This window comes from Delphinus delphis, chromosome 21 (genome assembly GCF_949987515.2).
Source record: "Delphinus delphis chromosome 21, mDelDel1.2, whole genome shotgun sequence".
NCBI classification, from domain to species: Eukaryota; Metazoa; Chordata; class Mammalia; order Artiodactyla; family Delphinidae; genus Delphinus; species Delphinus delphis.
Window position 1 is genome coordinate 21,415,836 of NC_082703.1, and position 15,405 is coordinate 21,431,240.

At 40.8% G+C, this 15,405-nt stretch overlaps 1 protein-coding gene and 1 long non-coding RNA gene across 6 annotated transcripts in view; one reads left to right on the forward strand and one right to left on the reverse strand.

Moving 5' to 3' along the window:
• The first annotated feature begins 423 nt into the window (after positions 1-423).
• LOC132417603 (uncharacterized) lies at positions 424-7,578 on the forward strand. 2 transcript variants are annotated; one of them, XR_009517890.1, is made up of 4 exons: positions 424-454; positions 1,658-1,804; positions 5,615-5,666; positions 6,441-7,578. It is a non-coding gene; the product is annotated as an uncharacterized lncRNA (long non-coding RNA). The 2 variants fall into 2 exon arrangements; XR_009517889.1 differs by lacking the exon at positions 424-454 and having other exon boundaries at positions 1,491-1,804.
• Positions 3,769-15,405, reverse strand: part of FAM149A (family with sequence similarity 149 member A) — a 29,824-nt gene continuing 18,187 nt past the window's right edge. For 2 of the 4 annotated variants that reach the window (XM_060001278.1, XM_060001281.1), the window contains exons 9-13: positions 12,653-12,756; positions 11,973-12,182; positions 9,105-9,225; positions 7,585-7,663; positions 3,769-5,297 (exon numbers count right to left, since the gene is read on the reverse strand). In XM_060001278.1, coding sequence (XP_059857261.1) covers positions 5,224-5,297; positions 7,585-7,663; positions 9,105-9,225; positions 11,973-12,182; positions 12,653-12,756 — 588 coding nt within the window. In that variant the 3' untranslated portion in view covers positions 3,769-5,223. Of the gene's footprint in view, positions 5,298-7,351; positions 7,453-7,584; positions 7,664-9,104; positions 9,226-11,972; positions 12,183-12,652; positions 12,757-15,405 lie in introns of all 4 variants that reach the window. The other 2 variants (XM_060001279.1, XM_060001280.1) reach the window with 2 other exon arrangements.

Here is a 15,405-nt window from a genome sequence, read left to right on the forward strand (position 1 = left end):
CCCCTCTGCTGGGGTCGGGACGACTCAGGCTAGAGTGCGCAGGATATTTTTAAATGGAAATAAAGACGTATCTGGTTTGAAACTCAGCCTCTGGAGCTCGTTTTTTTCCCGGCTGGGTACCTAAGCTCATTTCCTTGCACATCTGCCAGTGGTCCAGTCCGCTGGGACTGGCTGCCTACCCGCCCGGAGGTGGGTTGCATCCTGGCATCCGCATCGGGGTCATTCGGGCAGCTACCTACTTTGATCCAGAGTAGCCTTAGGGACACGACCTGAGGGGCACCGGTTATCAGTCTGCATCGGATAGCTGATTGCGACACAGGGGAGTTGAGTAAGGTTGTTGTGATCCAAATATTTTTCAGAATATTTTCGGGAACAAGAAAAGGTAGCACCCCAAGAGAACAAGGCAAGGGCGGGTGGGAGAGGATGGAGGTCGCGTTCTCTGAAAGCGGTGGAGGTAAGTGATGCTGGGAGGGGAGGTTTCGATAAGGAGACAGTAGTTATGGAGTGCTCTCAAAAGGGAAAGGAGACAAAACTCTGAGCCTGCGGAGGGAAAAGGTAAGGACAGTGAGGAGGATGCTCCACTTCTGCCCAGGGGCTGGTTTCCCTAACTACCAAATTCTCTCTTTTCTCCAGGTACCCGATCCTGACTCTGGTTCCCTTGTGTACACTTGATCCTTCTTCACAAAGGCGCTGGGATGGAGGGTCCCGCTCCTAGCAGCACGTCCCTAAGCTATAGGAAAAGTGCCAAGGAAGCTGGAATATTGAGAATACCCTGTATTTTTATTTTGCTTAATTGGATTAGCTTTACTTGCAGCCACCTGCAGAGCCTCTTTGATGTAGAGAAAAACATACCTAAGACTTTTCTCCAACTGAATTTCTTCAAGTCATCTATATATACCGACACAGAAAGACGTTCATGAAATATTAAGTGGAAAAAAATAATAAACAAGTTGCAGAACAAAGTATATAATGTAATGCCCTCTTTGGGAGAATTTTTTTTCTCTGCAGCTAGACTAATACCTGGAAAGAAAAATAATGATCAACTCGACTGCGTGGGAATGGAGAAGAACTTACACTTTTTATGTTATTCACTTCCATATTGTTGAATTACTTTAACACTTTAAAAAATATATCTGTGTAGTATCTTTCAGTATATCTTCTGGGCTCTCATTTCCTTCTCTCTAAAGGACTGAGGCTGAGCCACAAGGCCAATTAAAGCTATAAAAGTACAAGATTTGTCTATATCTGACTCTCTGCTAATCCCTGTGGACAAAACAAGGAATATAACCTACAACTGCAGACCTCAGGAAGTCGAGAAAGAGGGAGGGATGGGGTGGGGTGGGGGGAGTGAATGCTCCAGGCAGCACGAGAGAAGTGCTCCAGGTCAGGGAAGGGTATGAGGGGTTCAGGAGACAGTGTAGGGGCCCCTGCTTGGAGCACAAGGTAGCTCAGAGTGCCTAGAGCGAGATGATGTTGATGGGTAGCATGGAGCGAGCTGAAATAAACCTTGACTGCCAGGCGTACACGGTTTAGTTTTATTTTGAAGGCAATTTGTGGGTGAGGAACAGGACACTGAAGTTTTTTTTTAAGGGTCAACAAAAGAAAAGCCTTGTCCCTTTGTTCCCTTTCATCTTTCCTGTGGTTTTCTTGTTACCAGATGGGACCCTTCTCATACTGCCTTGGAATATTTACATTTCAGAGGAAACCAGTCAGATGGCCAGGCCTGCAAGAAATGCACAGCACCATCCTTCTCTCCTGGTAGCAACGTACACAGTGCTGCATCTTAGAAGGTCCACCGTAAAAGGTAAGGATGCTCTGTGTAGGAAACAGTGCTGTGCCAGGGTGAAGACAATCTGTCTGCCTTTGTAACCACATTCATTGTCAGCTTCATGGAACTAATCCAACTGAGTAGGAAGGTGTGAACTTCCTTTCTCTCCTGAAGATTCATTCTACAGTAAAGGACGAATCCCTTCCCACTTGGAAGGTCTTTGTTTGCTACTCTCCCCGGCTTCAAATAAGTGCTTCTGAAAGTTAAAGTCGTGGGCCAGAATGTGTTATAAACTACAGAAGGCCTTTGTACATGTTAACACTGATTTCCTTAAATTTTATCTCACTTGGAATGATTCCCAGTATGAAAAAGATACCTAATTTAGATTAAAAAAATTAATTCTCACTGGATATAGAACTATGTTATCTATATACTCACACACATCAAATGATCAGTGTAAATTCCTACTGTCTTCAATTCCTCCTCTTACTCTCTCCTGAAGGCTCTTCAGACTTTTGTGTTGTCCATTCTTCTAGCACATATCTTGTCAAGATCACCAGTATCTCCCATGTAGCTAAATCTTTAAGTCATTTCTCAGACCTTATCTAACTTGACTTATCAACAGCATTCAACATGTTTGAGTCCTTATCACTTCCTTGAACCCCGCCGCCCCCATTTGACTTTGACTCCATATTATCTTGATTTTTTTCTCCCTCACCAGTTATTCTTTCTGTTTGCTTTGCTAGTTTCTCTTCACATCCCGTACCTCCAGATGTTAAGATGCCCGGGGCTCAGAACTCTTTTTTCCCTGCTTCTAAGTTCTCACTTTCTTGGTTATCTCATCCATTTCAGTACTTAAATACCATATATATATATATATATATACACACACACACACACACACACCCCAGTCTCTACCTCCTCTCTAAACCCCAGGGACAGATATCCAAACACCTCAACATCTCCACTTCAGGCATCTCAAACAAACATGTCTCAACATGCCTCCAAATCTGCTCCTCTTGAACATTTTCTGATTTCAGGAAAGGCCAACACCATCTTTCCAAGTGTTAAGCCAGAGCTTTCGAGGCAATCTGGATTTTTTATTACCCTGCTCATCCAGTCCAATGGCAAATCCTATTGGCTCAAATTTGAGAACACTCCCAAGGTCCCGGACTCCTCCCCAGCTGCACCACTATCATCTGATCTGAAACATCATCTCATGTCAGATTACATCACTTGGTCCTCAAAACTCTCCAGTGGCTCCCCATTTCAGATAATTTACAACTTCCAAGGCCAAAAAGCATCTTAAACCCTCAGCTCCTATTACTTTGCTGATCTCATTCTTTATTATTTACCCCCTTGCTAATCCCATCCCACGTCCCACTGGCCTCTCTGCTGCTCTTCAAACCTCCAGGTATGCTCCTGTTTTGGGCTGTGTGTTTTTTTCTCTGTCTAGAATTCTTTTTTCCATTTCTACATGGCTTCTTTTCTCATTTGCTTTGAGTCTTTGCTCAAAGACCACCTCTGCAATAAAGCCTCCCCTGACTGTCCTATCTAAAGTTGCAACTCTTTCCGCTGTCACATGGCCTTATTTTATATTTCTTCATAGACACTGACTGTTATCTCACCTTATGTTTCTATTGATTTGTTTACAGTCTGTGCGCTCCACTAGAGTATAAGTTCTATTAGGGCAAAACTTTGTCTTGTTCAGCCCAATGCTTAGAACAGAATCTTATACAAAGGAGGTGCTTGATAAATATCAAGTATGATTGCCGCACAGGAATGCCGTTTTCTGACATGAAGGTTAAATTGGTGTACTCATAAATGAGGTAAAACGCTCACAAACATATATGGATATGTATTTTGAATTCACAGGGAAAAGTTTGCTGTGGAGTTGGAAATAAATGTATGAGTAACCTGTGTATTAGACACTGCAGAATAGAGAAATATTTACACAAATTATATTGAAAATTGGGAATCTAAAGATTTTATAAATGTAATGAATTTTTGAAAACTCAACACTTTTATTAAAAATTAAAGAATTAAACATCCTAACCATGATCTGTAGTCATAAGAAAACAATGACAATAAAAATATAATATGCAAATGATTATGATATTATAAAAATGTATCTCTTAATTGGTATAGAAATCCCATTCTAGTTCAGAATAACAACTCTATGGATACTTCCTTTAGTATTAAATTCATACAATCTAGTAGTTTTCTATGGTATTTTACATATTTTTATATTATTTTTAAATTTCTTCATTTCTTCTTTGGTTTTGGATAAACTGACATTTTAATTAATATAGTCACTAACCTTAGTTTAAAAATTGATCTCAGGAGTAATTTGATTTGCCTTTTTCAAACTTTGTTAGGGAAATTCTAAGATGAGACTCATTTATCAAAGTAGATTATTATGAAAACACTGCCCTACACCATCCTTGATTTAAGCATTATTTAATAAACTCTAGATTATTATCTGTATTATCTTCAATACAGGTGTTAAAATATATGCATGAGCAGGCTGTTGTTTTTTTTTAAGTGAGTGGTAGAGCCAAGACTTTATGTTATCTCCAAACTAGTACTTTATTTTCCAATAGAAAATGTTTATAAGGTATGAGTCTAGACCACTGTACTTCTATTTTTTATTTTTTTATTTTTTATTTTTTGTGGTCCGCGGGCCTCTCACTGTTGTGGCCTCTCCCGTTGCAGAGCACAGGCTCCGGACGCACAGGCTCAGCGGCCATGGCTCACGGGCCCTGCCACTCCGCGGCATGTGGGATCTTCCCGGACCGGGGCACGAACCCGCGTCCCCTGCATCGGCAGGCGGACTCCCAACCACTGCACCAGCCACCAGGGAAGCCCCTAAAGTGCTTTTTTAAAAAGGTATAAGAAAGTCAGCACAATGACTAGAACAATCTGAACATTAGTCAACCTGTCATATTGTACCAAAGATGACTTTGCTGTTTTCTAAAGGAGGGAGTAATATCTATTAGTGACTAGGACTTTGATGGAATTAATAATAGAATGAGACAAAAAATTTCAAAAGACATAAAGTTACATACTCCTAGATAAAATGGCATATTCCTAGATAATATACTTTCATATACGAAGTAGTGTGTGAATACACGCACTAAGCATGTGTGTGTCTGTGTATAATTAATAAAAGGATGAATTATAAACACATATTAGATTCTTCTGAGCAAAGCCTAAAGAACCTTTACTGGAATGCTTCCGATAATGAAGAAGGTTGGTGGGTTTGACTTGTATTCTCTTTACAGCAAAAAGTGTTCAAAATTAAGTTGTTTATTTGTTTGCATTTCTCTCAGGCAGTCGAACATCTCAGACTGTCAGACAGATATATAACAATACTTCTTCTAGTTTTCAAGTGATAAATGGTGTACCAAGGCTTTGAATGCTTCAGCAGGTGTTGCAGTCCTGGTGAAGTCACATCAACACGCCACTTGGAATCTCTTTCTGAAAGTCAAAGTTGTCCTCTGAAAAGATTTAGGTGGAAATTGTGAACCTGAAACACCAAGCAAAATTCTCATTAAAATGTTACAAATCCCAGGTCCCAAAAAGATCGTGTTATATGTTCCATGCAGATGATATTTTTTAAAACGAAAAAAAAAAAAACTCAATGTCACTTGTACACAAATCAGGAAATAGTCATCTGGAAAAACTGCCACGCTGGGTGCTGAGAAGAAAGAGGGGTGCTTCCCCTCCACTGGGCCTTGGTCCTGGCCGTGAGTTCCCCCAGAGAACTCTGTCAGCTACCTTAAGAAGTCCTTCCCACTCTTGGTCCCTCAGCTTCTCCTTTCCTTTTTTTTTTTTCTGCTACAGGAATAATGCTGATAAGTTAATAGCCCCTGCGCTTTTGGACCTGGAAGCAAAGGTAAGCAAGAGACCACAAGCCTGTCAGAGAAGAAGAAAATAAATCTTTAGAAATATAGGAACATCTCTCTTATGTACCCTCAATCACTTCTATAGACATAAAAAAGGCCTCCAACCAGCAATAATGACAGTTGTCACAAAGTTATTGATAAGAGAATACAGTGACTTAGTATTTGGTGAAAAATTAAGAGTGCAGATTTTAAACAAATTCAGAGCCCAGTTTCCTCTCCTAACCTCTAGTACTGTACGCCCAACAAACTATTTGGCATCTCCACTTAGCACGCTGCAGTCAACATCTCCGAAACTCCTTAGCCACTGTCTATTGCCATCCGCAGAATCATATTTATCAACCGTCACTGTTCTCTCTCTCACATACCATGGCTGCCTTTTAGAGAAAGAACTATTGTCATTGAAAATGACAGAGAATACTCCTGGGGAATGCACAAGGCAAAAAGCAACAAAAAGACACAGTAGCTTAGAGCTATGAGCATAGGAGAAAAATCTCAAAAGAATAGAGAAATTTTGACATCACTATGCTATAGAACTATAGAAGGGCTGACATAAACAGTGATAAACCTGAGTTGTCCCAGTGCTTGAATTATACTAGATTTATTTTAAAGTTATATTATTATTTCCCTTAAAACAGCAAATTATCCTCTACATTTGAGATTATCTATAATACAAATGATTCATATTTTTTGAGCAAACAGTGTATGCTTGGCATCTAGCTAGGTCCTTTCCATACATTTTTCCAATAATTGTTTTCTCCATCTAGTCTGTTATAAAAGAACTGAGGCCCGGAGCAGTTGAGGCTCTCCTAAAGTGCTCAGCTAGTAGGTGCTCGAGTCAGGATGGAAACGAGGCATTTGATTCCAGAGTGGCACACCTCATGACGATGCTACGTTGCCTCCTTGAACAAAAATGTTGGTAACGGTTTTGAAAATTAAAACATCATAGGCCTGAATTCAGTCTAGAAACTTGATTCTTTAAATGGCATACTACCTGAGAATAAGTATTTATCTGTAAAACTCTACATCATAAAATAACTAGAAGATTTGTATTAATTTTGTGAAGCATTTTTATAATGAGATCTTCAAAGAGAATCTGAAAATAGAGTTTCATTCAGAAGAAAAACATGGAAACTCTACAGCAGAGAGAGACATTGATTTCTCGTAAGACTCAAGACAGCATTTTCTTTTTTATGAGGGTGAGGCCCTAAATTAGGAAACTTTGGGCGTTTTCTCCTTTAAGATTGTGCAAATTAATAAAAGGAAACCGCAGCCAAAGTTGGGGTTGGAAAGCCAGTAGTGGGAGCTCTCATGCCCTGCCCACCACTCACCTTTACCCCACCAGGAAGACATCAGTAACTGACTGACCCCAATAGGAAGAGACCACCTTGCTCTCCCAAACAGGAAGCGCAGCTACATTCCTGCTCCAGCAGGAGGAAGACTTCCTTCTTGCCCAGCAACAAGCCCAGCCAATGGAAAACCCAGCAGGTCAGCCAAAGACAAGCTATCATCACTTGAGCTTTTACCTTCCTCCAATAAACTTTCCTTTTTTCCTTGCTGATGATCTCCTTTCCCTGTCCTGCCTTCCTTTTATAAAAGCCTTCCATGCCCTGCAGCTCCTCAGAATACCTCTGTTTGCCACATGAGATGCTGCCCAATTGATTCATGAATTGCTTACCAAAACCACTTCGATCTTCAGATTTACTCAGTTACTTTTTGTTTTTTTAACCAACAGCAGAGAAGTGCTTGTCTTTGCAGTTTTGCTCTTTATGGAGATTCCTGAGATATAGCCATAGATGACAAACTCTTGGTCAAAATTGTCCTCTCAAGGTCGATAATCTCCAATTTCTCTTTCCAAAACTTGAAACTTCACGTATTACATCATTTTATTTGTATATGGAGAACACCGACCTGTCAAAAAACCTTGACCTGTCCATGTGTGACCAGCAAATTCCCTCAGTGTCAATGAACCTTTTCGGGGTGTATCTGACTGTTAGAAGAAAAATAAAATGAGGGATGAGTTTTATCGTTTCAAATATTTTTTAAAACGAAAGTTATGGTTAACAGAGAACCGACCCAAAATGTATGGGATGTGCTGGGCTTGAAAACTGTTCCGTGGCCAGAGATCTTTCTTGAAGGGGTGATCTTTCTACACGGACAGGTACTGTGCTCAACACATGTTTTTGTGGATGCCTTCCCCTGAGCTAAATGAAGGATGATATGCTCTTGTTTAAAATAAATGCAATCCTTAAAAAGACAAAAGAAAATCTATATATACTTCAATCAGTTGCTCGTTTAGCATTCATTCACTCGCTTATTTGAAAACTTTTATTTAGATATTGCTAAGTATAAGGTCCACTAAACACACCTATCAATTTAATTATGTAATTGTAATTTTTAACCCGGTAAAGTGGTAGGGCCTTAGTAAGTAAATATGGATTAAAAACCTTAACTGCATAAAATTCTTAATATTAAACTATGATAGAAATGTTCTTCTGCATTTGTGAAGCATCTGACTTTTTTTAAATGTGATATTTGACTGCTTTTAGGATTCCACTCTAAGCCACAATATTCTAAAGTTAAATATTAAAGCTTTGCAACTCTTGCCTTCTGAGAATGAGTTTTACTGTTATATTCAGGGAGGCAAAGGAATGCGAGAGAAAGCCCTGCCTCAGCTGGTTTTTCTCTCCCTAGGCTTTATGTTCTCACACTTGGGGGTCTTCTGTGTTTTATAAAATAGACACAAGTTACTTGTATTGGAGTGAAGTGAGCAGTCATTATAAATCTGGGGGAAACCTGGTTAGGCTTTCTACCAGCAGCATACCCTTCCCCAGACTTTCTGTGGTCGCTTGGCTCAGTTGAGCTTGGGTGAAGAAGACATTATGCCTACATTCCAGTGAACATGGCAAAGATTAACTGTAAAAATGGGAGCTGGGAAAAATGGCAGGGTATGTTACTGTGTTCTTAATCTATGCCAGGCATTATTTAACATCTATAAATTCATTTAATCCTTATAACAATTCTTTGAGGTAGGAATCATTATTGCCCTTTTATAAGTGAGAAAATTAAGGCTCAGGGAGACTAATTGGAAGCAAATCATATGAAGAGTTTGTGTGGCAGGATTCAAACACAGATCAGCCTGTCCCCTGACGTAATCTTCATGCTATTTTCTTCGCTACACCATCCTGACCATCAGATATGGCCTTGACACCTGGACTTTCTGATTTAGTTCGGGCCGTGTTTTTATTTCACAAAATATTGAATTAATCCTCCCACCTCCTATAAATTCTCAAAAGCCAGTTACTTTCAAGAAACAGATCATGGAGACATTTTATGCTACCGTGTTCATGTGGAAGTGTCCAAATTATGTTTGTTTGTTTTCCAACAAACAATGTAAATGGTGCACTTAAATATTAAGAAATCTGTCTTACAGAAACAGGACGCCATCCGGGAACTGCCATATTCTGCTCCCCAGTCTCTGAGCCTATTGGTGGCAACCTGCTCCTTGAGGTCTGAACTGGTGGGGAGGCCGTGCGGTCCACGCCAGTTTGCCTGTAAACACAACAACATGACCTGAGCACCCAGGTACAGAGACAAACAGACCTTACCGCGAAGCTATTAATCACAACCTGCCTCCCAAAGGAAACGCCAAGTAGGATGAGCTGAGTTTCTACAAGATGGGCAGGGGACTGAGTCCCAGCCCCAGTCACCTCTGTGTTTAGTAAGGACTGTGAGCCTGTATTTACTGAGTGCTCAGCTGTGCTAGCCCCTGCGCAGAACACGGAAGTTTTTGAATATCTAGTTTCTCTCCTTAAGAAGATTACAAAGTACTGAAAACAAATCAAGTCATTAGATTACAATGCAATGCAGTTGATATAATATAGTGCTACGGTGTCTGGTTCTGAATACAGGCACTGTAGAAATTTAGGGAATAGAGCAATCCATGAAGGATAAAATTAATTCTCAATGTGCAGGGCCTAGATGAGGAAAACCACAGAACTTTATGTGAGGCCATAAAAGGCAGAATATGTTCTCTGATGGGAAAACTACGTGTCAGTTATTCCTACATTTTTAATAGATTTAATGCTATGAGGTCCAATGTGATACTTTTTTTTTAAATTTGACAACCAGATTGTAAAATTTATTTGTCAACATGGGTGAGTAAGTTCAACAAAGGAAGAGTAATGATGATAAAAGACCTTCCCTACCACATATTAACACTGAAAAATTAAATTGTCTAATTTGTGCACAATAGAGATGGATATTCTAGAAACAGATTCTAATTCATTTATTTATTAATAATAAATTCATGAAAATTAAAATATGACAATTTTTGATTCATCAAGTTTTAAAATATACATACTAACTAAAGCTTACAGGCTGCAAGGAAATAGGCTTGTGGATTGCTAGTGGGTCTATAAATTGGTAGAACCATTCTTAGAAGAACTTTGGAAAAATATTTCAAGAGCCTTAAAAATATCCATAACCTTTGACCTGGTAGCTTTACTTCTAGAACTTACCACCAGGAAACAGTTTAAAGACATCCTTACTAAAATTTATGTAAGATAGCGTTCATTGTACAATATAATAGTGAAAATATAGAAGAAATGAAAATTTTCAGTAATAGGGCAACACAGTAAATTATTATATACCCACATAATTATATTTTAGTCATTAAAATCATGCTTTCAAAAATGTCTGATAGGGCTTCCCTGGTGGTGCAGTGGTTGAGAATCTGCCTGCCAATGCAGGGGACACGGGTTCGTGCCCCAGTCCAGGAAGATCCCACATGCCGTGGAGTGGCTAGGCCCGTGAGCCATGGCCACTGAGCCTGCGCATCTGGAGCGTGTTGCTCTGCAACGGGAGAGGCCACAACAGTGACAGGTCCATGTACCACACACAAAAAAAAAAAGTACAAAACTCTACACTATACTAAACTTTCACAGGTGGGGGAGGAATTAGAAAAGATACGCTAAAAGGGCTTTTTAGCATGGCAATAATTTTAAAAATGTTGAAAGACATGGATCTACAAATAGGGAGAGGCCAGGACAAAACAGGAAGGGAATGTACAGTTGGAGGTGTCTGAATTTATTTCAGTAAAAAATAGAAAAGGTTTTTGATGAAAGCCTGACAGTGGAGGCTGGGTGGGCTGGGAGGAAGAGGAAAGAGCCAGTAATGTGCTGTTGACACGGCAGAGGATGACGAAGAGGGTCCCAGGTGCCCAAAGTGACATGGAGGAGGGAGTGAGATCTTGAAAGAATTAACAGAGCAGACTCAATAAAGCTGGAAAGAGCACTTCCGACTAGTGAAAGAAACGCTGACTTATCATAAAGCTGTAAAGGGTGCTGTGGAGTGCATCTCGAAGGATTCTAGTCACTCGTTAAGCACTGGCAGCTGCTTACACATCCCCCCCGCAGGGGGACCTAGGTGCGGTCCCTGTAATAACTCCCTCCCGTGCTGCAGGAAGCCTGGTGGCCCGGTGGTCCAGGGGCTGGTCTCCAAAGCCAGGCAGCACTGTGGGGGAGTGATCTTTGGCCAGTTATTCGACTCCTTTCAGCCTCTGTTTCCTCATCTTAGATTTGGGATAATGTGAGTACCAACTCAAAGGTTTGTGGTAGGTCACAAATAAGATAAATGTGATTCATTTAGCTAGTGCTGGGAACATGAAAGCAGTCAACAAACACTGGCTGTTGTTAACACAAGTATTGCCTCACACTTGAGTGAGTGAGAAAACTGGAAAGCTCCTTCGTAATTCTACAATAAAGGAAGAGACAAATTCCTTTCTAATAAGGCAATGATTTGATGTTGATTCCTAAGGTCAAAAGATTTTCTGAAATTCCCTACACAGAATGAAACTCGCCCTTCAAGATAAATAAAAACTAATGGGTATATGTCCCTTTTATTTTAACCGCATCTTATGTACATCAGTTTTTACACCTCACAATGAAAGTATTAATTGTGTATATATAAAAGCATTAGCTAATGATTAGTTTTACAGATTCAGCCATTGAAACCCATCTAAGACCCTCTCCATCAGGAGTTTCATTGCGCTTAGCTGCCTGTGCTGTAGGTACACGGCCTGACTTTATATTCTAGTATCTAGCTAATAGCTAGTATCTAGTAGTAAGTATACTACTGGAACAAATTCACGTTAAATATCCAAATAATGAGCTACTTAGAAAACTGTCCACGTAAGATTTGACAGGGGATGCTTTGTCCAGAATAAACCATAAACCCTAATTGACAAGCATCTCTGTCCTCCGTGACCTTTGTTTTACCACCAGAGAAACAAGACTTACAGTTTCGTTCCCCTAAGAACTTCATCACTGTACACGCTGGGGATTTTTATTCTCTGTGATTCTGAGGTAAGAGAAGGCAGCCTCCTGTATGCCGGTGTTTTCTTTGCAGAAGTCTGTAGTCCGCGAGCCTCCAAGATCCTTGCCAGACGGTGCTGGGCCGAGGCAAGAGCACCGGCCCCTGAACCCAGTGATCTGTCCTCTTGCTCACTCCTGGGGGAGGGAAGTCAAGTTCATTACTCACACGTAAGCTCTATGCATTTGCTCATTACTAGGCTTTGTCTAGAACACAGCCTGACATGTAGAATTTAGTCCTATTTGTTGAATGAATGGACAGACCAGCATTTCCAGTTCAATTTTAATTTCAGTGAAGGATCATCGACAGGGGGAAGAGATCTCATTGTTTTAAGTCTCTCACTGTTTGTAATCAAACCGTATAGCCCACAAGATTAAGAATTCACAGCTACAGTCCCCTTTTCTTATCGGCCCCAACCTAACAGGAATTGTTCTGTGGTTGTCATTAGAACAGGCTGTTTTCATTCTTACGCATTGGCTGTTATGTGCTCAGACACACCTGGAGCATGGGATTAAATGCAATTCTTATCATCTCGTCCTCAGTGGTCTTTAGTGGTCGAGTGTGTCCAGCGCAGGAAAGAGGCTGGGTGATTATTTTTTATACGTACTGTGTTCTATCTGCAAAATAAGTAGGTCTCTGCTGAAGTGGTTTTGCTTGAATTGTCATCACACCATTCAAGTCACTATAAAAATTATTGGAGAAGCGATGAATCTGAGGAAAGTGAACAGAATAAAAATTAAACAGCACCCAGAGCCATTGCAATTACGGATGCCTGTCAGGAGCCCACAGGAAACAAAGGGCAGCCTCAAACTGGCTAACTTGAGGTGCATTTAATAAAGGGACCATACTTTCTAAAGACGTGTGAAGAGAAATGAATAAGGAATGAGCAATTCCCCAAGGCTTGTTAACAGTAGGGACACATTACCACACCTAGGCTCGGAGCAGCAAGAAGTGAGGGAGAGGCTTCTGGAATCTGGACCGGGTAGCTGATGGAGAAATGCCACCAACCCACTGTGACCTGGTAGAAGGGCCAGGAGGAAACAAGCCAGGCCTCGTTCTCCTCCGTGCTCTGGCTCCCAAAAGCTGCAGGGCAGGGAGCCCTCTGTTCATTTGCTGTGTGTTCACCTTCACCAGAGTGAAAAGGGTGGACAGAGAGTCTGGAGAAGCAAAGAAAAGGTGTCCCAGCTCCCACTGGTCAGCTTGTCTGGCACCTCTCCTGCGACCCAACCCTTCACAGCTCACCCCAGTGAGCTTCCCGGACCAGCTCCAGAGCCTGGGAAAACCTGAGACCAGAGTCTGACAGGCTTGCATTTGAATCCCAGTTCTTAATGCCCCCTGCTTGGTCATCTTGGAATGATTTTTAACTTCCTAATCTTTACTCTGGGGGATAATGATTCCTACTTCATAGAGTTATTAGGAGAATTCAATTCAATAACCTTGGTGAAAGCATGAAGTCAGGGCTAAGTAATTATTAATTTCCTATTCCATCCCGTAATATGACCAACTAGGATTTAAAATAATATATAGCTTCAGGCAAACAGGATTTAAAAAAATATATAGCTTCAGGCAAACTAGAATTATAGTTCGAGAAAAATGTGGCACCCCAATCACATTTTCCTCATGTTGAATATATATAAAAGTAAATGTTAGAGGAATAAAGTAAGACCTATTGTGATTATCACTAAAATGCTTTGACTATTTCAAAATAAACTCTACTAGTACTTTACTTTTACTTTAAACTTTGTTGCCCATTCACTTTCTTTTAACTTTTATCCAAATGCAAACAACAAAATAGCCGTAAAAAGCATTTTAAAAAACTATAAAAAACTGTAAACACAACAAAATATCTGTTAAAATAAATCCTTAGGTTTTAAAATCTCCGTATTTTTCAAGTGTATTTATATTGCCTGATAGTTAAATGTTCTCTTCTAGGTTGTCATCAGCTGTTCCTTTATGTGATTCATACTTCAATATGAAAAGTGAGCAATACTGTTGAGCCTGTCAGAGCAGTTTAAAGAGACCAAAAAGTTCATTAAACTGGTAGCAATTCCAAAAGTTTCTTTTGAACAGCACGAACAAAGACTAACTGTAAGCCCTTAAACTAGAGGGTAAAACAACCCTATGAGATATTTCTGTTTCAATCCACTGCTCCGTGAACCTTGGGCCCTATTGCTCCTATGCTGGGTGCATATTTTTGTCTCTGCCTTGTCATCCTCCCTTTTCTTTTTCAGCTTAATAAATCTTGCCTGTCATTTAGGATTTAGTTCACGTATTACTCTACTTTGTGAGGGTATGCTACTTTCCCTCTGAGCCCCACAGCATTAATGAGCTAAAAGACATCTAATTATAACATATCGCGTGTGTGTGTGTGTGTGTGTGTGTGTGTGTGTGTGTGTGTGTGTGTGTGTGTGTGTGTGTGTGTGTGTGTGTGTGTGTCTGTCTGTCTGTCTTGACTCCCTCCAACGAACTTGTACGGACCAGGAATCCTGTCTTATCTTTTTTCTGCTTCCCCACAGCAGACGGGCTGTGCAAACATAAAGTCCAAACTCCTTGGCACTCCTGAAGGGCTCCCATAAGCAAGCTCATCCTTTCCAGCCTCACCTTCCACAAGATCATTTTTTTTCTTTTTAATTACTTTATTTATTTATTTTATGTTTGCCTGCGTTGGGTATTCGTTGCTGCGCATGGGCTTTCTCTAGTTGCAGTGAGGGGGGCTACTCTTCGTTGTGGTGCATGGCCTTCCCATTGTGGTGGCTTCTCTTGTTGCGGAGCACAGGCTCTAGGAGCACGGGCTTCAGTAGTTGTGGCTCACAGGCTCAGTAGTTGTAGCTCACGAGCTCTAGAGCACAGGCTCAGTAGTTGTGGCGCATGGGCTTAGTTGCTCCATGGTGTGTGGGATCTTCCCGGACCAGGGCTCGAACCCATGTCCCCTGCATTGGCAGGCGGGTTCTTAACCACTGCGCCACCAAGGAAGCCCCTCCACTAGATCTTTGAATAGGGACACAATTCAAGAAGAATTTACTGAGCTCCCAGCATATACCTGTGTTAGGAGCTCTCACATGTTTATATGGCTTTATCCTCACAACAATCCGTTTCACAACATATTGTTACCCTCGTTCTATAGATAAAGAAACTGAAGTTTAGACAAGTTAAACAACATGTCCAAGATAATTCCCCTCATAGGTCTCTTGATTCCAAACGCCCTGGTCTTGCCACAGTGACTCTGCTTGTCCCAGTATCTCATCCTCTAAGCCTCAGTCCAATCACTGTTCCTCTCCCTCACTCCTCCATGTGGGTCTGAATTGACCCACTCAGAATTCCTATCCAGGAAAGCCTACCCATTTCTTCATGTTTCTGTTC